We start from the raw sequence: 27,105 nt of genomic DNA, 5'->3' as shown, positions 1-27,105 counted from the left end.
AATGAAAGCCGAAATACACTGAGGGTTATTACTAGAACCCTTTTAAACCTCTAGATGTAGGTTTCTCAAGTAAAGAGGGTGAAACACCTTTACACATATTTACGTGTTTATGATACTTTATATCACAAAATAATTTGCATCTTCGGTGGATTATTAGTTGGACTTGATGATGTGAGAGCATTTGCCTTTTAATAGCCCGATACTTAAAAGGTGTTAGGCGTCAACAAGCCCAAGCGTGTAAATCAGGCGATTGGCTCGGCCACAGTTCTAAATGGTGTGGTATCGGTGTTTGTGCACAGATCAAAAAAAGCTACATATATATACTGTGGAATTGAACCAATGGACGCTCAGGATTAACTGCCGGGTTCGCAAGCATGTGGATGCTGACGTTTGACTTACGTACGCTTGCCAAGTTTTTCGCCAAGCGGCTTGTAGCAAGCATGGTACCCAAAAGACTTATTTATTTATGGATTTATTTAGTCCATTCAATAATGGAAAACAAATTTCTATATAATACATAAAGTTACAATTGAAATAAAATACAACTACATACTAAAAACATAGTAAAATTAATTAAATCAAATTATAATGACATAGACTAACAATCTAGAAAAAAAGGTAAAAGAATACAATGCAAAAAAGATAATCAGAAATATTTTTCAAAATATAAATTATATAAATTAAGAATCACACATAACCAATTAAGCAAAATAATGATTTCATTAAAATCAACAAAATTATAGTAAAATATAGTAGTATTAAAAAAAAACAAAATAAGAGTATCATTGAAATAAACAGAAAAAGAATATATATTTAAAATAATAATTTAAACGATAATTGAGATATGTTTTCTAGAAACTCACTCAATACTATAGTAAGAAATATAAGAAATTATTTACCAATTAAGCGGCTACGACTGTGAAAGAGGAGGCAAGAAAATTAGAGCGATGACAGGGTATTAAAATGGTTTTCTCGTTTCTAGAATGAAGGGATAGTCCGTGTTGTGAAAGAGGTTGGAAGAGCTCTCTCAGATAAACAGGCGAAGTGGAATATGTGATATAATAGGATATGTAATGATCGAGATACGCTCCATTTGTTTTCAATGCAGTACCCTATGCACCACCTGGTGTAAATAAGAGTTCGATGATGTGCATGAGTGCACTTCGTTAACCTGATGAGTCCTCTAGCTAACCGTAGCTTCCTAACTCGACATGAAATTACTTCGGTACATTGTTCGCACGCCATTAGCGTTGTAAATGATGTCAAATGACAGAACATTTGCTGGACATGGTGACTGCACTCTTGCTGGTGAAGCACGTATAACCCATAGCGGGCGACCGGTATTAACATGGCAGGCTGTGTGGTCACGATCACTTAATAGGATCAACTGCTGCAGTCATTGTCCCGTCTACAAAATGGTAATCCCGCGGGCGCATGGCATTGCACTACAGAGCATAATAGAATCATACTACATGGAATAAAATATAAATATCCTATTATTGTTATTAAAAACATTTTTCGTATGATATTTTACACTTATATGTTTATAAATTTTTATAAACCACTTTAATTTAGAGTTATACATCGACCGGCTTCGGGGTTACTACCTCTTCGTCAGGAATTAAACTAACTTATAATATTTATTTCAACAGAGAGGGAAAAAGTTTTCGAGAAGGGAACACAGGGCTGGGAAAACATTTTTTCTGTAAATGCCTAGACTTCTATATTCCCTTATTTAAAGTATTCTCCATCCCTGTTGTGATTTGTTAATCTTAATGACTCCCGAGGGGTTGAAATCCAGTCTTTTGTCTGCGAACATTTGGACAAACTCAAATATTGTAATGATTATTTATTATTTAAATTAATCGCAACAGAGAGGGAAAACATTATTGAGAAGGGGATATGGAAGTCTAGGCATTTACAGAGCTTGTGACCTATCATTGGCTGGTTTAAGTGGCCACATTACACACTGTGTAACATTCGCCATTCTGTCCATGTTTAAACATCCACGGTCCATTGGAAGAGTTGAGGATATTTTATAATATAAATAGCAACTCGAGTTATTATAAGTTAGTTTAATTCCTGACAGTGTGGTAGTAATTTCGGAACCGGTCGAAGTATAACTCTAAATTAAAGTGGTTTATACAAATTTATAAACATATAAGTTTATAAATATCCTCTTCAAAACGCACCGCTTTAATGAAAACCAAAAATAATGAAATATCAAATATTACGAATACCGATAAAAATATATGAAATGGATTCAGAAAAATTAACTGTTTTAACAAAATCAAAATGGATATTGTGGAGAAATGTTTTCATAAATAACTTAAAATAAATTATATAAACTTATGTTCCTAGAAAAACGCGACAAGTTTGGCATTGATAATTGTGACGTTAAGATTTGTTTATTTAAAACTTCAAGTACAAAGAATAAGTAGTTTGGTGAACTTATTGCTAAAAGCAATGTTTTCCAGCCAGTCAAAAAATAGACTGGTCAAAAAAAGGAATGGTCGAAATTTTGTACTAAAAAAACTATATTTTTTTTTAATAAAAAAATAAAAATATATTTTATATTTATTTTATATTATATTTTACATTTTTTTTATAAATAAATTTCATAAAAGGTACATGTTTTTTAAAAATATTATACGGATTCACTTTTATACATCTAGTAAATGTTATCACTGTAACTCTCCAAAAAAGAGACTAACTCTTGTGCTTGGAGAGTGACTTGCACTGTTGTAGTTGTTTATTTATAAGAGTTTATATAATTTTGAATATACGAGTTTATGAGAAAAAAAATATCTATCAAAAGATACATGCTTTAAATAAAAATAACCTAATTAATAAAAAAACTAAAAGCTGTTTTTTAATTTGGAGATAAGCTTACACATATTAACTTTTTGAAAAAGAACATTATGTTATACATATTAAATGACGAGGAATTTGGAATCAGATAATGAGTTTGGAAGGTGAAAGAAAGAGGAACCAAGGAAAGAAAAAGGGATTAAAATATATCTTTAAAAAAAAAACAGTAAAAATTCAGGGAGTTCAGATTCTGGGGGATATATAATAATATATAATAATATATATAAAAGGGAGGGCGGCCTCCGTGGTGTAGTGGTCAAGACGCTTGACTCACGCATGGAAGGTTCTGGGTTCGATTCCCGGTGAGAACACAAAAACTAAAATGTGATTTTTCTCAAGCCTGGGCTCTGTGATGTAATTCACCACTGTAATTAGGCATCCTGGCCTGTTGTGGGGCAAAAAAAATGTAAAAAATACATGCGTTGATGATGATGATAATAATGTTTCAGGTGTTTCTTGAAGGTGGCCAGAGAAAGTACATTTTTTGTATGAAGAGGTAGCTCATTCCAAAACCTTGCAGCTTAAACGGAAAAAGAATAGCTGAAAAATGGTGTGATATGTCGAGGAATTGAAGGTGTTATCTCTTGAGAAGAAAGCGAAATACCATTATCAGAAAGGTTAATAACATTTTCAGCAATATATGATGGAGCGCAAGGGTTTTGAAAAATCATTCTTCTTAGGATGGATTGCCTTAATATAATAAAAATATTAAAAAAAAGGGTTTTGAAAAATATTATCAAGAAGTGAGAGAGATTGAAAGTTTATGCGCTGATAAAATTGAAGCCGATTCGTGAAGAAGATTTGTGACGATGTTTTATAAAAATTTTAATCTTATTTATTTATTTATTTTATTTCATTGGAAAGCCAACAGACATTTGTACATTTATAAGAATCAGTTATACCATAAATACATATCATAAAGTCCAATTAGAGGCTTCCACATAATATTGTTATTGTAAATGTTGTCACATAAAAATTATACATAACATAAAATAACTAATCATACAAAACTTATAATATTACTAGAAATGTAAATGAATATTGGTCACACAGTTGCACATTACAATAAATAATACAACTATAGTTGACCATACAGTGTTCATTTATTATGTGCCTACATACAGAACTGCACATCACCTGCATAATATAGGCTGCGGATTCAAGGCGCAACATCATAACTTGAATTATTTTTGGAAATTTCACTTTTAAAGGAAGTTAAAGATATATTATTAATATCAATACAATTTAATTTTTGATTACACATATGGCAGGTTCTATTTACAAATGAATTTTGAAAAGATTTAGTTTTACATTTAGAAATTTTAAAAAGAGATTGGTTTCTGGTCTGCGTTACTGGGACTCTAAAATTAATAAGTGACAGTATCTTAGGGCAATCTATCATGTTATTCAAAGTTTTATACATAAAAATGGCATCAGCCATGTTCCTTCGAGTTTGGAGAGTTTGGAGTTTAGGTAAGTTTATAGACTCATCTGGACCTGTATTCTGAGTCAACCGTCTAAAATTGCAATACGATAAAAATTTTGATTGTATAGATTCAATTCGGTTAATGTATTTTTTGTATTGAGGGCTCCAAGCGGGAGATGCGAATTCTAATTGACTTCGAACAAATGTGAAGTAAAGAGTTCTAAGAGTGCGCGCATGATTGAATTCTCTCCCTATACGGAAGAGGAAACCTAACATTTGGTATGATTTTTTCACAATTGAGTTGACATGTGCCTCAAACGTTAACTTATTGTCAAGTAGAACCCCGAGATCCCGCATCTCATTAACTTTAGTAAGTACTTGATAGTCAAGGCAATAATTATGGATGATTTTAAAGTTGTTCCTTGAAAATGTGAGCAAAGAGCATTTTTTAATATTCAATTTTAGTAAGTTTTGTTTACAATATAAATTTAATCTATCGAGATCTTCTTGGAGTTTGACACAGTCTAAATTAGATTTTATTTTTAAATATATTTTCATGTCATCAGCAAAAAGTAAAAAATTTGCAAATTTAAAGCACTTACCAATGTCATTGATAAAAATTATAAATAGTAATGGCCCCAAATGCGATCCTTGTGGAACGCCTGAGGGTACATTTACAACATCGGAACTAAACCCGTTTACGACTACTGATTGTAGTCTATTATTAAGGTAAGACGTCAGCCACCTATGTAGATTACCGTGGATACCCAAATTCCATAATTTATTGAGTAATATACTATGCGTAACAGTGTCAAAAGCCTTTGAATAATCAGTATACACTACGTCTACCTGAGTTCTTTCGTCCATTGCTTTTAAAACAGATTCCAAAAATACAACAAGATTAGAAGTGACGGATCTAAATTTAACAAAACCATGTTGGTTCTCGATGATAGTGTTTTTGGCAGCATTATAAAGTTGACTGTAGACTATTTTTTCAAAAAGTTTGCTGATAATAGTTAATTTTGAGATTGGACGATAATTTTTTATATCATTTTTTGAACCAGATTTATATATGGGTGTTATAAGGGCGCTTTTCCACATATCAGGAAATATGCCTTCACTTAATGATAATTGAAATAATAGAAATAATGGTTTGGCGATTTCATAACAACACATTTTAATGAAATATGAAGATATGTTATCACTACCCCCGCTTGTACTATTTGACAAACTTTTAATGTGACCAATGATCATCCTTTTTGAAATTGAAATAGAAGATATGTTGACATGATCATCAGTTTGTATGTTTGTATAAGGTAATTGTGTGTTGGGGGTGCAATGATTGAAGGAAGTAACAAAATGCTTTGAAAATAACTCACAAATATCACTGGGATTGTCCGCTGTAATATCATCAAGAACCATAGATTGCGGCAAACCATGATTTTTGTTTTTACTCTTAACAAAATTCCAAAATTGCTTTGGATCTTTACTAATTTTAATCTCAGAGTCATTTACAAAACTTTTAAGGCAATCAATCTTTTTTAAACAAAGTTTAAAATTAACATGAATCGTGACGTATTGGGGGCGATGCAAATACCGTTCTCGCGGGAATTTAAAATTAGAAATTTAAAACAATTTTTTATGCTTCTAATAAAAAGTAAAAAACTCTTCTACTCGACAGTATTTCATAGACCCTTGTTACTTTAAAATTGTAAAAAAGTGGTATTTCAGTGCAATATTTTCATTTGTATTATTTATTTTTTATTTTTTTAAAAAGAAATATTTGCGTTCTTATGATTTACCCAAATATTTAATTTTGAGGGCCATTTTCAACGAGTTGTAAACAATCACTATTAGAAAATGGATTCGAGTTGGGGTAGAGTGGGTTTCGAACCACGGACCTTTGGTTTGTGAGTCCGAGACACTAGCCACAGGACCACAACCCGATTTTATTTATTATATATTTATTACGCATACAGGACATTTGCCTTCTTCCAGCCCCTCTGTGACCCTTAATATTGCCTTTCGAAATTAAATTAAGCTTGTGCTACTTTTCTGCACGCATTATATGCCTCAGATACGAACTTTTATTGTGGTTAAGAGTTCTCCGCTTGTTCTAGATCAATTTAATACTTCTGAGTTCATAATCAGGTCTTTCCAAGACATCTTCAGCATTCTGCAATATAACCACATCTCAAAAGCCTCCAGTCTCATTATATAATTCAATAATCCTCCAAACAATCTCCTTTCATGTTCTCTCTCGTGTCACTAGAAAGAATAATCTTTTGCATGTCAAAGCATCCAAATCTTACTTAGAATTTAATTTCGCAATGTCAAGAATGTGTAGACTAGTTAACTCTTCTACTGACTTGGAGTTTCTTGGGCTGAAACTTCCAGCATTTCACAGATCTCTTGTAAACGTCAAGAAGAGTGTGAGGGGATGCCATGGCTAAACTGAGCTTCTGTAAGACTTATTCTCCATACCTTTGTTTTCATTTACTGTCTTTAGCTTTTTTTTCATTTTTATGAATTCTTGTTTGTTCACATAACATGCATATAATATACCTCTACGCAAACAGCGCACTAAATTTAGTGAACGCGCATTTGCGGTCGCAGGCCCTATGGCATGGAATGCTCTCCCAGCAGAGGTGCGAGGCTGTGAAAGTGAAGTGATGTTTCGGAAAAAACTTAAAACCCACTTGTTCTCTAAATCATCTAAATAAATCCGTAGCTCGTGAGAACAAAATAAATTGTTTTAATTCAATTACAAATTTAAAAGCTTCAATTCAATTAATTTAACAATAGAATCACCATGTAAAGCGCCCTTGAGGTATTTTATTACGAAAATGGCGCTGTATAAATTATCCATAATAATAATCTGTGCACATTGGCTAAGGACATTAATAAATAAATAAATACTCGTATAAATACACTTATTTTATGATGCTCAATATCTATCAGAGATTTTACTTTCTATAAATCTATCAAATAGGCAGCTTTTTTATTTACTGTTCATTGAGATGTAATGACCCAGAATTTCTTTCGTATCTTCAGCATTTTTATCCTCATTTTTAATTTATTTGTTTTTCTCTTCTGAAAAAAGAGTTGGTTTTCATATTTATTTACAAATTCGTAGAAATTTCGAGAGCAATCAGCCATACTTTGAGGGAATCTATTGAAACTGTGGATTATTGTCGGAAATATCCAATTATAGGCCATTATGAACGCCACAATAAATATTATAATTGGATGAAGGTTTCCATTTTCTAATTATGATGCGACTGAAATTATCTTCTCGCTCGTAAAAGAGTGCAATAATAGTGATCTAACTATTTTCAATCAGTCAATCGTGATTTGCTGGGTAATAAAACAAATTACATCATATACAACCAAAAATAAAAATCATAATAAATAACCTTCTAAAATGAGACAAGGACAGACTAATATTATAAAATAAACTACCAGACAAAACTAAACAAAAGACTGAGATAACATGTACAAAAGATTCTAAATATAATAATTAACAGTAGAATATGAATTTCAAAAGTAAAAATAAATTTTGTTAAATGTCTGTAACCCGTAAGGGTTTATTAATGAAATTTTAAAATAAAATAAAATCAAACTTTAAATAAGGGAATATGGAAGTCTAGACATTTGCAGGGCTTATGACCTGTCATTGGCTGGTTTAAGTGGCAACTTTACACACTGTGTAACATTCACCATTTTGCCTATGTTTGAACATCCATATTTCTTCAATTCTTCCATCTGTTGAGAGGTCATAAGCCCTGTAAATGTCTAGACTTCCATATTTCCTTATTTAAGGTATTCTCCATTCCTCTTGTAATTTGTTAATCTTAATGACTCTCAAGGGGGTGAAAATCCAGTCTTTTGTCTATGAACATTTGGACAAACTCAAATATTGTAAAATAAAATCATTTAACGGCCTCCGTGGTGTAGTAGCTAAGACACTTGACCTACTCACGAAAAGCTTCCGGTTCGATTCCCAGTGAGAACACAAAAATTAAAATGTGATTTTTCTCAAGCCTGGATGTTCTGTGCTGTAATTTACTGAATTGTATCTCTCTTTGGTGAGAATTAAATAACATTTTCTAAAATGATGGTAAGTGTCCAATAATTAGATTCAATCGTTCAAAAAGAAACATACTTTTTCTTATTCACTCAACAGCGTTGTCATTGCTTCTTTAAAAGAAATTAAAGACCTAGGTATCACATTTCGTAAAACACTTTCTTTCGTATTGATTATATATCAAAAAAGGGTATGCAAATGCTTGGATTTGTATTGAGGTCAGCTAAAGATTTTAAATCAATATTATCAATCAAAAATATTTATTGTTTATTGGTTAGGAGTCAGTTAGAATACTCGTACAATCATTTATTATTGTTACCAAAAACATTTTTCACTTTGTGGTATGACATTTTACACTTATTTGTTTATAAATTTGTAAAAACCACTTAATTTTTTTAATTCAATTACACTTCGCCCGGTTTCGAGGTTACTACCTCATCGTCAGGAATTTAACTAACTTATAATTACACGCGTTGCTATTTCTATAATAAAATATTGTATGAAAGAGACAGAAAATTGAAAGAAAGAGAGAGAAAGAATATCAAATAAATCATAACGGGAATAGTTTTAAAAGAGGACTCGAAGTTAAATTTAATTGATTATTTATTTTTTGAAGTTTTTGATTAATGGCTTTACTAATTTCTAATCGTTCTAAATTATCTAAACGAAAACCATTTTTATTGACATGCAAAATTTCTACACACGTTTCTTGATTAAATTCATGGTTTTCGGATATAAGATGATTTGCGAATTCTGAAAAATTAATATTACTCAGACATATTATATGTTCTTTGATTCTAACTTTAAATTTACGTGAATTGATGATTTATTTTATCTTCTTTCTCTCTCTTTCTTTCAATTTTCTGTCTCTTTCATACAGTATTTTATTATATAAATAGCAACGCGTGTAATTATAAGTTAGTTAAATTTCTGACGATGAGGTAGTAACCTCGAAACCGGTTGAAGTGTAATTAAATTTAAAAAATTAAGTGGTTTGTACAAATTTATAAACAAATAAGAGTACAATAATTTAATTTGGTCACCTCTCTATGTTACCAATTGTTACAAAATTTAAAGAATCCAGCAAAAATATATCCGGTTCATAAATTTTAAATTGTATTTACCGCGAGAAAATACAAACTATAATCCTCTTTAATACTCGTATACATTGAATTGACCTAAAATGGTAATAGAAAAATAATATTTGGTCTAGCTTTTTGTATAAAGTTGTAAATAATGTTTTTGATATTCCTGTTTTTTTTTTGAAGATGCTCATTCGTCTAAAAACCGCACGTAAATCGATCCAGTAGTTATTCAGTCTTTCGAGGACAACCATTCGAATATTGACTTTTTAATACATGTATATATTTACGTAACGTTGGACAGGTGCCAATAACGTGATATATGTACTGTTCATCTTGATGGAGTCTTTAACGAGATAGAACTCGGAATATTTCCACTTTGTTTAGTGCCCCTGAGACAAAAAGTTGTCACTCGACAAAAGATTGTCGTTTTAGAAGTAATTAACGTTGATTTCCGATGGGACGAGAAGTGATTTTTCCCCATTTGTTTTAGAAACTTTTCGTGTAGGCAGTATCATAAACTAAAAAAAAAACTGAAAAACAAATGTACAGATATATGCATTTATAAAATACGAGCTGAACCCGGCAATGCTTTGCTATTGCTAGATTTAAGTACCTATATACTCGTTTATATTTAAATGAACATTATCGAAAGTTTGATATCAATATTTGTATTAAGGTCAAATTAGAAATGTGTGTACATATACATGATCATTTTTGTGTTTCGGTTTTGATAAATAGGTATTCGAAGATTTTTTTCTGTCCCTGTCTTGCAGATGCCTCCCCTACACTGTGCGAAAAAGACAACTGCATGTCAGACTTTTTGTTAGAATAGACAAAATCGAAGTTTTGCTGTCCCAGTTTTGATGTTTTTTTTACTTTTCTAGACAGCGTATCAGATTAAATTGTCTATATCGGTAAATTTGTGTCTTTCAAAAAAAATATATTTGTGTACCGTACGCCCGAAGACAGCATTTAAAACTGCGCGTTTTTACCGGATTTTAGATGGTTCTAGTTGTAAAACAGCTGCTATAAATTTATATTTTGTGTTCTTAAATGTATATTTTGTTTTTTAGTACAAATTTTTGACGAATTCTTTTTTTGACCTGTCTGTTTTTTGGTTGGTTAGAAGATATTGTTTTTAACAACATAACAACAAGTTCACTAAAAAACTTGTTCTTTAAATATAAATACATCAATAGACATGTTACTCCTATACTAGAAACATTCATTTAGTGTTTAAAATTTCATACATAAAACTATTTTTATACAGTATTTATTTATTTATTTATTTGACTTATGCAGTCCATTCTAATAATGGTAAATACAATTTCTTATAATAAATACAGGCACTAATAAAATAAAATTAAAGCTTGGACAAAAAAAAATTACTACCTCAAGACAAGATCCGGTCTATTTTAGTGAATTTTTAAATCTATAAAGATTTACACCAAAAAAGTCCAGATCTTGTCTCGAGTTTACAATACGACACAATCGGGACCTTGGTGCATGCAAGCCACAGTTTGTGCTGTGTTGATCGAGGAACAGTACATTATTGTTTCGCAACTGGCGGATTGGAACATTGAATGCCACTTGTTCCAGTAACGATGGTTTATCAATTAAGTCATTCAGCAAATTTAACATTAAAATGGAGTCAATGTTATTTCTACGTTTTTGTAGACTTGAGATTTTTCACATTGACTCTATTTCTCCGTAAATGTAGTCTCCCCTCTCGAGGCCAATCATCCATGCTACTTTTCTTAGCAAACGATGATATTCTATGAGTGAGATGTTTAAAAATTGGTAGAATTTCTAATGAATTCTGTAGATTGCTCCAAAAATCGGTTTTCATAGTTGCGACCGGTAAGGGGAAAACCAAGAAACATTCTACGGGGAAACAATAAATTGTTTCTCAATAGAAATAAGATTCTCGATACAACGTACAAGTTTGGGTAGAAATAAGTAGAAGTGGGGTTACTTCTTATTTGATTTCAAAAAACTTTTATCAAAATTTCATAAACCATTACTGCGTATGTATGATAGGTAAATTAATTGCTTACCTGTTTGATCTAATATTGTGTGTGTAAAATTTTCAAAATAATTCAAATTTTATGAAACTGTTTTCTTCTTCAATCAGACATTAACTCTTTTAACCGATGGTGTAAAGTCAATAAATTAGAACTAAATATTAAAAAATGCAAAATAATGTCATTTCATAGAACAAAACAACCAATTTCCTTCGAGTACCTCCTAGAAAACTCCAAAATGGATGTAGTCAAGTCCATCAGAGATTTAGGAGTTGTTTTGGACTATAAACTGACATACAAAGAGCATATAGATAATACAGTAAATAAATCACTGAAATTACTTGGCTTCATTAACAGAATATCCTCTGATTTTACTAATGTCCGTACAATCAAAACTCTTTATTGCTCAACTGTTCGCCCTCTTCTTGAATATGCCTCAGTGGTCTGGTCTCCATTCTATGTCAATCGCATAAATCACATTGAATCAGTCCAACATCGCTTGCTTCAAAAAATAGCGTGGATGCTTGGACTAGAGAGAGATAATTATTCTTATGCTGAAATAGAGTCAATGTTAAATATTTCTAGTCTACAATAAAGTAGAACTAATATTGACTCCATATATATGTTCGGCATACTAAATGGTATAATCGATGTTCCATCATTACTGGGACAAGTAAAATTCAATATTCCGACTCGTAGATTGAGAAACAATGAAGTACTGTTCATCGATCAGCATAGAACAAACTATGGCCTAAATTCTCCAATGACCCGCCTTTGTCGTATTGTTAACTCAAGACAGGATCTGGACTTTTTTGGTTTAAGTTTACAACGATTTAAACGAGCACTAAATAAATAGTCCAGATCTTGTCTCGATGTCCCTTATGTTTGTCAATGCTTCTTTCTTTTTTCTTTCAATGTTTTAAACTACTCTTTTATTGTAATATTTAAACCTTATAAATTGTATACATGGACAATGTCCGTTAATAAATAAATAAATAAATAAATAATATTTAAGCTCTATAAATTGTATACATGGACAATGTCCGTTAATAAATAACTATTATGTTAATAAAATTTGTATAAAACTACTCACCGACTTATCTGTCTACCGGTTTCGAGACGTAACCCGTCTCTTCGTCAGGACAACAACACTACACCAACATGCAAATATCACTACACACCTTCACCATAGTAGATTTGCAAAAATATAAAATCGACATGCAGGTTAGACACATGCTTCACTACGCCACCGCCGAGGGTTAATGACTTATGAAGCTAATATTTCAAAAGGATTAACAATCGAGAAAGGAGGAAAAAGGGAGGGGGAGGGTAGGGTGACCATTACAATGAAATATCGAATGATGGACTATATTGGAAAGTTACTTGATTATTAATTAATGGGACATTATTTTTTAAAGCCTTCTTTATGTAAAAAATCTCCATATTATTTACTTTCAGTCCTTTATTATTTATGTGTAAAACTTCAACACCGGTATCTTTATTAAATTCATGATTTGAGTCTATAATGTGGTTGGCGAATTCTGAGAAGTTATTATTACTAAGACATCTCATGTGTTCTTTAACACGAGTATCAAAATTTCATGACGTTCTTCCAATGTAGACTGAAGAACAAGAATTGCAATTTAATTGGTAGACACCCGAATTATTAAATACATTATTTTTATCTTTATCATTTAGTAAAAATCTACGAATATTATTATTAGTACAGAAGGCAGGTTTGATATTACTAGGTAAAAAATTGATACATTAGCGGATACAGTATTTATATATAGAATTCGCCTGCATTTATTTTCATTATTTATATTGTTATCATTATTGTTAATGGGATATAAAAATTGTTTAATATACTTTTTTTAAAGTTTTATATTTTAAATAGTATTGACTAAATCTGTAGTGTATCCATTGTTTAAAGCAATTTGTTTTATTAGATTTAATTCATTATCAAAATTAAGTTTAGAAAGGTAGAAACCGGTAGACAGATAAGTCGGTGAGTGGTTTTATACAAATTTTATTAACATAATATTAAAATGTTGGACCACAAACTTAATGCTTTGAATATTAATAAAATTAATCAATATTTAGTATCAGTGTTAGAGTTTTAATATACCTTTACATTGGAGCGAGGTAATTGTGATGTATTTTCAAATGCAGTTTACTCGAAACGAGGTATTTTGAGTTATTTCCCAGCAGAACTAGGGTATCGATATAGCAAGTATTGCGTGGATCTCAAAATGAAAAAAAAAGAATAGCAGTGGTCTTTTAAAAAAAAAACGTCAATTAATTTCTAAAGTATAAAAGATAAAGGAAATTCGAAAATAAAAATCAAATCCTAATAGTTCCCCTCATCTTTTTCTCATCTTTTTCTACGTCCGATCCTAAGAAGAGCTTGTGGACACTACTAGATGTCTCCGGGAGACCCTTTGGTTAACCAGAACTCTCGTCTCCTCCCGCGTCAATCCCGCGTTCGTTGATTTTGCCTAATAAAGCCAAAAGATCGTCACCAACGGCTTCCCAGGATGCCAAAAGCCCGCAGGCGTGAAGAAGAAACTTGGATGTGGGCTCTCTGGATGCATCCACAGCACGTGTCCGAACCAGGTCCAGGTACACCGCCGCACCTTTAGGGTGCTCGTCTTTTCTCTCTGGATAGTTTCTTTGATACATATAAAACAGAACAGAAATTGATTAAAATCTGGAAGAATAAAATTCAGTATTTGTACAAAAACATTTCGTCATACTAAACATATTGTTAAATCATTACTGTTGTGATGTAATAATTTATATTTACAAATAAGTCATTAATTTAAAAATAAGTTGAAATATCGTATCTTTTTTAATGTACCTACACTTAAGATAATATTTAGTTTTATATGAATTGTCTTTACACTGTATAATAATCCCCAATCTGAACATGCCCGTTAGAGAGTGAAAGCGCTAATTAATCAAATAAATAAGCGGAAGTGTACCAAGTATTCTTAAATTAATTACTTAAATGTAAATATAAGTTATTACATAATTACCATAGAATTCCATGAAGAATTGTCAATAAATAATTTAAATATTGTTTTAAAAATTATTACTGTTGTTTTAATTTGGTTGATTAATAGTTCATCATAGGAATATCTAAAATAGAATCGTGCGAAAATTGAAATATTTCATTTGAAACTAGATTTAAAAATTACCGTTATTAATTTAGAGATTATGATGTATTCCTCGTGTCGGCCTCGTGATGTAGTGGTCGGCGTATTTCCCTACCCCGCAAGGGGTCTCAGGCTCAATTCCTGACATGGTTAACGTGAAATATGTTTTTTTTTTAAATGTGTTTTTTCAATAGAATATTTCATACTCCTTGGACAAAAAATGATCAAGATACGCTACGATTGGTGTACCAATGCAGTGCCCTATGCACCACGAGATGCAGAGAAGGAATGATGATGGTGATGATTATGATACGTTAGTTCATTGTTCCGAAAATTACTAATTTTCAGAGAATTGTTCTAGGTTACGAAACAGTTTCCCCGTGGGCAAAAAGAACAATTGGCTTTTTAAAATGAAATTCAAGTGGGGGATCCAATATATCATTCCATTATAATATGCGTAGGTACCATTTTGGCATTTGATGGCTACCATTAAAGCAAGGTTTCCAGGTTACGGGTATTCCCCCATGGCTGCGTGACAGGGGGAGTCTTATTGCAGGTTTTATGGTACACCTGTTGTTAAATTACACAAGGTATGTGGTTCCAGGCTCCCGCACAAAGGTAGTAAAACCGGACATTATGTATTAAATATATCGCTGTGAACGATATTAAGAATAATGACGGTAAGGAAAACCTTGTATCAAATTGTGACTCTTAATGTTTTAATTATTATGTTTCGTTAAAAAGGACAGTTGAGCTTTCCTGTGCCGCTAGGCGGCTCCCAGCAGGCCCCGAAATTTTACGCAATTTTTAGAAAAATCCTTTGAACCGCTGTCGAGTCGATAACTTTAAAAATTCTTTGTGCAGTGTTTCATCAAGCTTCCAACGGATGTTTCCGAGTATACAAACTCTAATAACGTTTGAAATACTTGACCTCGACGCGTAAGGCGTGTGTTTTCACGTGTTATTTTTGTATGGCCGGCCATCCGAGCACGGAAACGGAGAGCGCGTTAACGCGCTTATGGTACTCAACCGGTTAAAACACAACAAACGCGCCGTCACGCCATTTGCCCATGAAGTTAGCAGAGTGGATAAAACACCATATCACAATATTTTTGCATAAAGATTTCGCTTCTTTCACATTCGTACATCTTCTCATGCACGTACGCCGATTATTTATATTTTGACTGTCCCCTTTCAAGTATTTGTTGGATTTTATGCCATGTTTATCTCAGTCTTTGTCGTTTTTGCATCCATCATTGTAATTGTAAATATTTTAGCCATTCTTTCGCCGTCCATACGCTCTTCATGTCCAAACCAACACAGAACTCCTATCTTGATTTTGTCGATAGTGATTATGGTAGCCAAACGTGACGACATTGGTGCACCTATCGTACACAATTTAACAAGTTTCATATCTTTATTACGACTTGTTTTCTTGATTAGATCCTTTAAAAAAGGAAAGCAAATATAGGTACTGGCAGCGGAACTACCCTTGCTGATGTTAATATTGAATATGTGTAAATATTTGAGGATCTTCTACTTGCTTTATTTGTCTTCCAAGAGTCTTATACTTTTTATTATATCTCGTCAAATATTTGATTTCCTTTATAAACAAAAACGTATAACCTACAAAATATTACCAAAATTATCCTCAATGTAGAATTAATATGAAATTTTTCATGTTTTAATTTATTTTTTCTCGCTGAGTAATATTTAATGTATGAAAGAATAAACCCATTATAAAATTAAATAAACAGGGTAGTAGGTACCAATATTTTTATTATGATCCATAAAATTGCTATTGAATACTTGATTTCATAATTGCGAGATTCTTAAGGTCGACAAATATTTGACCAGATAAAAAAATCGATCAATCCTAATACACGCCCTTAAAATTAACTGATAACTTATAACTGGTCTAACAAAAAGTATAAAAAGGCGTTTCTGTATACATTATAACTCAAATAATTCAGTGGAACCTTAAAATCACATGGCTTCTACTTTTTTGCTTCGAAAAAAATAACAGGACTATTTAAATGGTCAAACATTGGTAAAATGGTGAATGGTACAAAGTGTGTAAAGTGATTATTTAAACCAGCCAATAGCAGGTTTACCTCCATGCAACCCTTAACTTCTATATTTCTAATATCTTAAGTCTGATGAATTTTTAAAAATCTTATTAAAATTAATTTAATGAACACTTTTATACGAAGTACTTATTGGATTTATCCTTTTCTTCCAATCAACAAAAAAAGCAATAAATACGAAAAACATTCAATCCCAACAATGACAAATAATATCGTAAAAAGTGAAACTGAGATATTAGCACTTTTGTAAAAATATTGGATATCCAAATTTACACAACAGTTAGAATGTTTTTGACTTTAAGAAATGATAAACGATAAAAACATTGTTTTTTTTATAAGACAAACAAGAATATAATTATGTTCTTGACCAGTTTTAATGATTTTTTAAGAACCGTAAGATTTTTCTAATGCTGTGGGTGTTTTCTGCAAATAGAAAAATGCAATTTTTGTAATCGACATCATTTTCAGAAGGTGATTAATACAATTTGTGTGAAAGCGGTCTGGCTGCTTTCTGCATAACTTAATTCAATTGCCTGTTGTACATAGTTTATTTGTGACTTTCTTGCAAACATTTTATATTTAGTCTTAGATTAAACTAAAATTAAATTCTTTTATATGAAACATATTCCTCAGCTTCCTGTCTAGTCTTTTTAGCAATCCATTTATGGATTCGAGCTTTGAAAATATTGTTTTTCATTTTTATTGTATCAAACTATAGATCGATTTTTGCATAACGTTATTTTCTGTGCCTAAATTTTTGCTTTACATACTCAACAAGGTCTCAATGTTTCCTCAGGTTTCGCCGGCCAGCACTGCGAGTATGAATACAACGAGTGTGAATCATCCCCATGCCTGAACGGGGGAACGTGCACAGACCACGTGGGAGCCTACATCTGTTCCTGTGGAAGGGGTTACACGGGCAAGCGGTGCCACATTAAGGTAATTTATAATCCCCTTTAAGGAAAATAGATTTTTCACTGCTACCCCCCGTCAATGTTTCCGCATAGTGATATAAGATAAAATGTGTAAATTAATTAAGTTGCTCCAAAAATTTGCAGACAACGCTGGATCCCACCCTCTAGGGAGTTATTTTTAATTTATTCATCGCAATCTACAGTGATATACGCAATTATACGATTATATTATCAAAGAATGTGGATTGTGGTCTCACTGCTATGCAGATGATACGCAGATATTATTAATATATTTTTATTGTAAACCGAGCGAGAGAAATGTGCTTGTTGATTTGATTAATGGATGCGTTGAGAAAATAGAAAACTGGATGGCTAAAAATAGACTAACACTTAATCCATCTAAAACGGAACAACTATAAATGGCTTCAGCCAGACGACAGAATTTGATTCAGGATATGGCACTACCTGATGTGAGGAGTACCACTTTACCCACCGTTAAACTACTGGGAGTCATCCTTAATTCTGACCTTTCTCTTGACGCTCAAATTAGTAGAACGATAAGTTCATACTTTTACCAGCTGAGACAGATTAAATGCATACGCAAAAATTTGCCAGTTGATGCCGCCCGTCAATTAATAAATGCGTTTGTAGTGTCTAGAGTCGATTATTGTAATGGTATCTACGCAGGTCTACCGATGAATAAAATGACTAGCCTACAGGCTGTATTAAATGCCGCAGCGAGACTTATTTTTGGAATCTCTAAATACAGTCATATCACTCCACTACTTCGGGAATTGCACTGGCTACGTTTTCCACAGAGGGTGGAACACAAGCCCTGTTAGGTTATGTATAAGTCACTGCACAGCTCTGCTCCAGAATATCTAAGGGAACTCTGCATTCCAGATGAACTGGCTGACAGACGCCTTACGCTTAGATCAGCTACATCCACGTCGAAAGAAAAAGTTATTATACCTCTACGCAAACGGCGCACTAAATTCTTCGGCGAACGTGCATTTGCGGTCGCAGGCTCTACGGCATGGAATGCTCTCCCAGCAAAAATCCGAAACTGTGAGAGTGAAGTGATGTTTCGGAAGAAACTTAAAACCCACTTGTTTTTTAAATCATTTGAATAAATTCTTAGCATGTGGTGGAAAAGTAGTATGAAAAAGTAGATTATTTTTCTCAATTAAAGTTAAAGTTAAAATTAAATTTATATCTTTATAAAATCACTTTGTAAAGCGCCCTTGAGGTATTATACGAAATAAATGACGGTATCAAACGATTATAAAACGATATATATTACGAAAATGGCGCTTTATAGGTTATCCATAATTATAATTAAAATTATAATATAATAGATACTTAATGTTAGACTAAAGATTTTTGCAAACTTATAATTAACAATAAATATATTTTACAAGAAAAGAATTCAGAAAACGAAAAATAAAAATATTTATCGTGTATGCAGTTAATTGGTAAAATAAATTATATTTTTTTTGTGTTTGAAGCACTTACTTTGTGGAACATTATTATTTAATAAATGAAAATAAAATAAAATCACATTGTTTTTATGTACCACTTATATCTTTTATAATTTGACAACAAACTATTTTCGGCAATACTATGCCTTCTTCAGAGTTAATTACAAACTAACATAACATATAATTTTTTCACAGTGAAGGTAGAGTAGGCGTGGCTACGAGGGTAGAGAAGAGAGGGGGTTTGTGTGTGGATTTAGGGAGAGGGAACATATTTAAAATGGGACTTTTACAAAGGTTTATTTGATTAATAATAATATTAAAATTTTTGTTTACAGCCTTTCTAATCTCCAATAATTCAAAATAATCAAGTGCATATCCTTTTTTGTTTGTATGTGGAATTTCGATGCCAACTTCAAAGATGAATGAGTGACTATTGGTCAGCAAACTCAGAATAATTATTGTTTTTAAGACATCTCATATGTTCTTTAACTCTAGTTTTATAAGTACGTGATGTTTTTCCTATATAAAATGACTTGCAGTCATGTCACATCAACTTGTAAATGCCTGATCGATCTAATTTATCAGTTCTTTGTTTAATGTTTTTTAGTATACTTCCTAAATTATTGGTTGTGTAAAAGGCTGGTTTTATGTCATTTGGTAAATCTTTTAAAATTTAATTTGAATATTTGTTAATGTATAAAAATCTTCTCCATCGTCTATTATTATTTAAATCCCTGTTGTTTGAAAACAGGAATTGATTTTGAATAATTTGTTTGCGTTTTTTGTTTAAAATATTATCTTTTATAATTGGATCGTAACCATTATTAAGAGCAATTGCTTTTATTGTGTTTAGTTCAATTTGAAAATTCAATTTTGACATCGGTATATTTAAGTGACGGTGTATCATGGAGTGGAATGCTAAGTGTTTATGCGAGGTTGGATGATTTGAGGAATTATGTATTATTATGTCAGTGTATGTGGGTTTTCGGTATACTTTGAATTTAAGTTTATTATTAATTAACGTCAAATCTGAATCTCAAAATTTAAGAGATTTATTTCTTCTACTTCTACTATAAATTGTATTTTAGGGTGAAAAGAATTTAGCAGGTTAAGGAAAAGCTTAAGTTGGCGATCATTTCCTGTAAACAAGCACATAATATCGTCTACATACCTCTTCTAAAAAACAATGTGTTTTAACAAAACAAAATTACAGTTGAATAGTTTTTTTTCATCAAACCACACACAAACCCCCTCTCTTCTCTACCCCTGTAGCCACGCCCACTCTACCTTCACTGTGAAAAATTTATATATGTTATGTTTGTAATTAACCCTGGAGAAGGCATAGTATTGCCGAAACTAGTTGGTTGTCAAATTATAAAAAATATAAGTGGTACAAAAAACAAAGTGATTTTATTTAATTTTAATATATTAGGTAAAATTTCAAATTGAAATTTTGTAAGGTATCCAAAATAAAATACTTTGTACTATATTTTATTATTTAATTAAATTCTACTTCGGTTTGACAATGTCCTAACAACACGAAACGCGTCACATTATACACTTTTAAATTTAAAAAACATTAAAGTTCAATTTAATCCAATAAAACCGTTCTATTTTGGATATTTTAGCAAATTAAAAAATAGTATATTTTTGTACGTACGAGTATTAACCCTAATAAATTAAAAATAAAATTGTAGAAATAATGTGATATATATCCATCATTACTCACCCGCGGCGATAATTCCGGCATACTGTCGCTGATTTACCTTTTGAGTTTTTTTTTTGCACCACAACAGGCCAGGACGCCCAATTACAGAGGTGAATGACATCACTGAACACCCAGGCTTGAGAAAAATCACATTTTAATTTTGTGTTTTCACCGGGAATCGAACCCGGAACCTTCCGCGTGTGAGTCAAGTGTCTTGACCACCATACACTTTATCACTCGCGTTGGTTCCAATAATGCTGCAAATTCTATCTACTCAGGTATTTTTTTTGCATTAGTATTTACGTCAGCACAGTAAAATAATTTAGTGTGACGGGTGGATGGTGTGAGTTATCAAGATCGACGGAGGAAAAAAAATATTTAAGAAGGTAAACATGAACAGAAAATATAAAAAAAATAATAATAATGAAACCCACTTAACCGCGAAACTGGCTTTTCATCAGGTTTCTTATTTTTCCTTTACTTATAAGAAATTACATGAAATTGAAAAGTAATATAAACATTATTAAGAACTAAAAGCATACGTACTTTTCACACAAATATATATTAACAAAAGTTTAAAAAGTTGACTGTTCACATCAAACAATAATCAATATAAAGCCTTGTTACATATACGCCATTAATCTTTTTTTCTTAAAAGTTTTGTCAACATTTTCTTTTAAGATCCGCTAAGGAATCTTATTGAAAAATTGAAGAATTGTGTAATGAAGTGTTATTTATTTTCATACTTTTTTAAAAACCTCCGTACTGACAAACCTTCACGTTGTGCTAGCCTTGTATTACTCGCATGTATATGCATTTTCTGTTAGGTACTATCAAACCGATATATGTAAAAAATTTGAGCCTTAAAATAGCATTTACGGACAGGCATCATTGCTTTTTAAAAAGTTCAGTTACCTTTTCCTTATAAATTCTAGCTGATTTGTTGATTCATTTTAGAGCAGAGTTTTATAAAAATTGAATTTGTTTAATGTTGGTTTTACAAAAATGGCCCCTATTGGTAATTCCATACCGAATAAATGATTCCGCTAATGATTGATAAATAAGTCTTGATGTTTTTAATGGAACTAAATATTTTATTTTAAACATGCTGCCTGTAACTGTTCTTAATTTTTAACATATTTTAGTAATATGTTTATCCCATTTAAAAAAATTGTCAATAGTAATGCCCAAATACACATATTCATTAACTACACCAATTTTTTCATAGTTACCTAATATGACAATACCATTATGAAAACAGTGAAATGAGATACTATATTACAACGGAATATGGAATTCTAAGAATTTACAGGTCTTTTAACCTGTCATTGATTGTTTGATGTGATTACCTTAAAAAGTTTTAATTTTTTTACGTACGTTTGAACATCTACATTTCCTCTCTCTTCCATCTATTTTTCCAAATCATTCTTTGCTTGTAATTGACACTGAAAAATAATAAAACTTCAGCCTTTTAACATTATTAATAAATATAAGATATAAACATTTTTATTGATTTTTCAAATAAATTTATTGCTGAAATAATTAAACATATTTAATAGCAGGTAATCCAATCATAAACTAGTGAATTAATATTATGAAATTAATACCAAAGCGTTCTTTAGTTGGGATAATCTTCATCTAACATGGCTGTGATTGATTTTTTATGTTTTAAAATAAAAGTAGTGATGTACTTGTATAACAATAAAAAAAAAATAAAAAAAATGATTTGGTGGGCAGGCTGATTAGTCAAATGACGGGATTAGAATGATAAACGCGATTTTTTTATATTTTGTAAGTTGCATTATTTTTTAACTTGCTTGAAAGGGATAGTTATTTATTGTATATTTATTTACTTCAAAAAATGTTATTCTTTCAATTTTTTTTCAATGTAAAATTTTGTTTGGTTAATATGTTTATAATATGTAAGTATAGGGTAGGATGTTTCGGCTGTGGCCTGTTTTAGGAGCTTCTCCGCATTTGCTCTAGTGACGAGGAAACCACAGGAAACTCGTCAGGAGAAGGCAGACTGTTGTCATTCGCCAACAACCTACCGATCCACTTGCAGTGTTCGGCATTTGGTGTCCCGCTATCATTAATATCTTTTATTATCTTTACTATATCTATCATGTATAATGTTACCTCTCTTGATAAGTCTTTATGCCTAATTACTACATGAACATTGTGTAAATATACGAGGATTAAGTATAAAGTATTTATTATAAAATGTCACTCACTAGGTTATCAAAAGGAGTTAACTCTTCTTAACGTGGGTCGAAAGCCCCGTGTGGATGCGACACAACCGATGCGTGAAGAATGCGACGACCGACCGAAGCTTTGGTTTCGGCCAGTTTTGGCTAAGGTTGATAACATTGGCTCAGTCAAATCCTTTTTTTTACAAGCAGACTTTTGAAAAGTTTTTTTACGGGATCATCCCAAATAAACATTACTCTTTATATATATATATATTAAAAATCACAATTAGTTTTTGTATTGCGATTATTTTAAATAAAAAAATAAAACCAGACTGATTTAGTGATTCGTTGAGTATAGTTGGTAGTTCTATTTTTATTTTTGTGATTCCTTCTTAGTCAATTAGTTTAATAAGTAAAATTGTTACATTTAAATTACATGTATGTACAGCATAAAAACGAATCAAAATGCGCTCAAAATGAACAAATTTGATTACTAAATTTACGCTTTTTATTTTATTGTAATTTTTTTTATTCCAATAAAATGGCTTTAAAGTCCAGAGCCAATTCTACCATATAAACATAAACATAAATATAAACATAAAAAAAAAATTTATATTTGTAGCACTTATGGTGGTCTAAGCATATCCCTGATATGAATGAACTCGTAAGATTTAATTGTAAAAACGCCTAATTATGGGCGTTTTGAAGTAATTTTTAACTTATTTAAATAAGTAAGAAACTCGAACAGAAGCCGATATTTGGTTTCAGTATCGATTGAAATCCGGTCGGTCACTTAAAGTTGATAAATAGTTTAACTTGAAGTAAGGTTCGAACCAGCTTTGCGTATAGAAGAGCGTTCGCGTGTTGGCAACCTGACAGTATTTATTGGAGAGCATTCGGTCTTCCCAAACGTAACTGATAAGTTATAATAATATTCTTAATGTGTAAAGCATTCACTCTGTGGTCAAACAATTTACTAAATCTTTTTATATATTTGTATATAACCACTTACCGACTTTTCTATGTCTACAGGTTTCGAGACGTACTTTTGCGCTCCAATACCGATTATATGTTATGTCATTCATCATGTAATAAATACACATTGAAGCTTCAACGTCGTTTTTTTCTGTTACCTCCGACTTGGTAGCACCGTGCATCAACAAGCATAAATTCTACATAACTTTTTTAATTCTATCTTTTTTCGTTTTTTTTCGAGAAATTAAAATGAGTTTTTTTTGCGGTCCAGGTTGATCTGTGTTCCCCCAACCCATGCAGCCTCCACCACTTCTGTGTGGACAGGGGCAATAACTACTCCTGCGAGTGCCCGCGGGGGTATGCGGGTCCGGAGTGTCTCATGCCAGCAGTTGCGGTATGATTTTTGTCTAATTTTTCATTAATTCTCATAAACCTTCATCGAATTCAAACCAAGAACGTAGTCTCTGAATCATTGACTGAGAGCTCTTTCATCAATTTTCCGAGTTAAATCACTTGGAAATGGCCACTTTAACAAACAATGTGTTGGTATAAAATTCGTTCGAAGGTTATCCTTATTTGAAATTAGTTAGAAACAGTTAACTATTAACGATAGGTGCTCAAATGTCATGATCTGAAAAGCAGTATCGACAAAATCAAGAAATGATTTCTGCTTTGGTTTGAACATATTGAGCAAATGGACAGCGAAAGAACGGCTATAAAGATTTACTATGCCAATGTTAATGGATGCGGATAAAGGCATGACATTTATTTATTTTACTTACGGACATTGTTCATTTATACAGTTCAAAGGGATAAATATTACAATTTAAGGATGGTATATATATTTTTTTTATTTTTAAAGAAGTATTGACAAACAAAAAGGTTATCAGGATAAGATCTGGACTATTTATTTAGTGTTTGTTTAAATCGTTGTAAACTAAAACAAAAAAGTCCAGATCTTGTCTTGAGTTAACAATACGACCGACCATTGAAGAATTAAGGCCATAGTTTGTTTTATGGTGATCAATGAACAGTATTCCATTGTTTTTTAACCTATGAGTTGGAATATGGAATTTACCTGTCCCAGTAATAACGGCACATCGATTGTACCATTTATTATGCCGAACATTTATATGGAGTCCACATTAATTCTACGTTTTTTTTAACTAGAATTATTTAACACTGACTCCATATCAGCATATAAATAGTAACCTGTCTCTCGTCCAAGCATCTACGCTACTCTTCGAAACAAGTGATGTTGGACTGATTCAATGTGATTTATAAGGTTTACATAGAATGGAGACCAGACCACGAAGGCATATTCTAGAAGAGGGCTAACAGTTGAGCAATGAAGAGTTTTAATAGTGCGGATAATTAGTAAAATCAGAGGATTTTCTGCTAATGAAGCCAACTGACATGACTCAATTCAACATATCTACATACTTAAAGATGGTGATGTCAAAAATCGGAATAATCAGCGGTGTATGAGAAGATGTATGAATGAAGAAAAGGGAGGTATGTATCCACACCAATCTTCTCTGATGATGTTTTGTTTTGTTTTTTTTTGTTTTAGATGTTTATTAAAGAAAACACTACATAGATAATTCACGCAAGATATATTTTTCACTGAGTTTACACTATAAGTATAATTTATAATACAGAGCCTTAGTACTACGTAAGACGAAACGTATTCGCTGGAAGCTGTTGTCCGTTAAAAATAGAATTATCTCTCTGGTCTTCTTTGTTTAATATTGTTCGACAGCGTCCTCTGTTGGCAGGTCCTGTATCCTGTGCGATGTGACGGGCAGATACAAATAAAACCATACACCATTTTTTATAAGAGTAGGTAGTGAGGTTAGAACGTCATAATGCTCTGTCTTTACATACAGGCCTCGCTTTGTCTAAATGAATTTATTCACACAAGCAGATTATTCTCATTTTTGACGTTACTATCTTTAAATATAATTAAATAATTAAATATATTTGGATTCGGTCATTCGTTCTCATCTTCCTTGTTGACTTCATCTTTTTATTTTATGCATAAAGATCTTGATGTCCCTACATTGATATAACTTTTCATATACGCCATCAATCATTCCACTTTTTGACACGCCCATATTGTCTATCTTCAAAAATTTGTTGGATTTGGTCATTGTATGTCTTTTTCAGTGTTTCTCGTTCATCTTTAATACATGTACAAACCAACATAGCACCCGTTTATTTATATTGTCGATAATGCTTATCTCAGCTTTGCATATTTCACGGATCTTTCAATTTGTGAAATCATTTAGTCAACTTTTATTCTTGTTTTTCCAATTTTATTCTTCACTTACACATGTGTGCTATAAAACGAATCATACATTTCCTGTACGCAAACAAAAGGTTGTCAAAACATTTGATTAACTAATAAAAACTGCTGATACGAATGGATAAAAAATCGCTGAGAAACATGGAACAAGTACTAAATCTCAAGATCCAACCAGAAAGTAAAATTCAATAACTATATTCACGATTTTTCAGGGCCATACAGTGAAGCTTCAGAGGGACATGTTTTATGTTGTTATTTTAAAAACATCCTAATAATTATTTTTTTTAAAACGTATTTTACCAAAGGGGCTGAGTAGAGAAGGGGTAGGGTTTTGTGAAAGCGATCCAGGTCCGTGATATTAAGGATTGTCTCCTTTTAAAACTATACTAAATGAAAATATTCATAATTGTTTTTTTTTGTTTACTATGAGGAATGCTCCTTTGAAGTTTCACGGTCTGGCCTTGAAACGCCGAGTTAAAGTGATGGCATATTTAGTTAGTCAGTTCATAAAATCAGTTCAGTAAGTCAGTTCAGTCAGTTAAGTCAGTCAGCTCAGTGAGTTCATAAAGTCAGAAAGTTCAGTACTAACACAGTTACTAACTAACGTTAAACGTTTACGTAGTCATTCTTTCTGTTACTCTGTTTGTACTACACAGAGTTTTTGATTTCTTAATTCCCTTCTTTAATATGTGCTTCATCTTTGTTATAGTATACTAAGCTTAATACGTTATTTATAATAATAATGGCAAGACTAGATTACACTAACTATTTTGTGCTGAGAAATCCAGT

General features: G+C 31.6%; 1 protein-coding gene across 1 annotated transcript in view; it reads left to right on the top strand.

Moving 5' to 3' along the window:
• Positions 1 to 27,105, top strand: part of LOC148273753 (uncharacterized) — a gene marked incomplete at its 3' end in the record, with an annotated part of 79,989 nt that overhangs the window by 34,265 nt on the left and 18,619 nt on the right. Inside the window, exons 4-5 of the mRNA XM_088238252.1 lie at positions 17,535 to 17,677; positions 24,280 to 24,402. Coding sequence (XP_088094378.1) covers positions 17,535 to 17,677; positions 24,280 to 24,402 — 266 coding nt within the window. The remainder of the gene's footprint in view (positions 1 to 17,534; positions 17,678 to 24,279; positions 24,403 to 27,105) is intronic.

The sequence above is a fragment of the Micrasema longulum genome, unplaced genomic scaffold (assembly GCF_059751315.1).
Source record: "Micrasema longulum isolate JH-2025_06_02 unplaced genomic scaffold, ASM5975131v1 h1tg001845l, whole genome shotgun sequence".
NCBI lineage: Eukaryota > Metazoa > Arthropoda > Insecta > Trichoptera > Brachycentridae > Micrasema > Micrasema longulum.
This window is presented reverse-complemented; position numbering and strand designations above follow the sequence as displayed.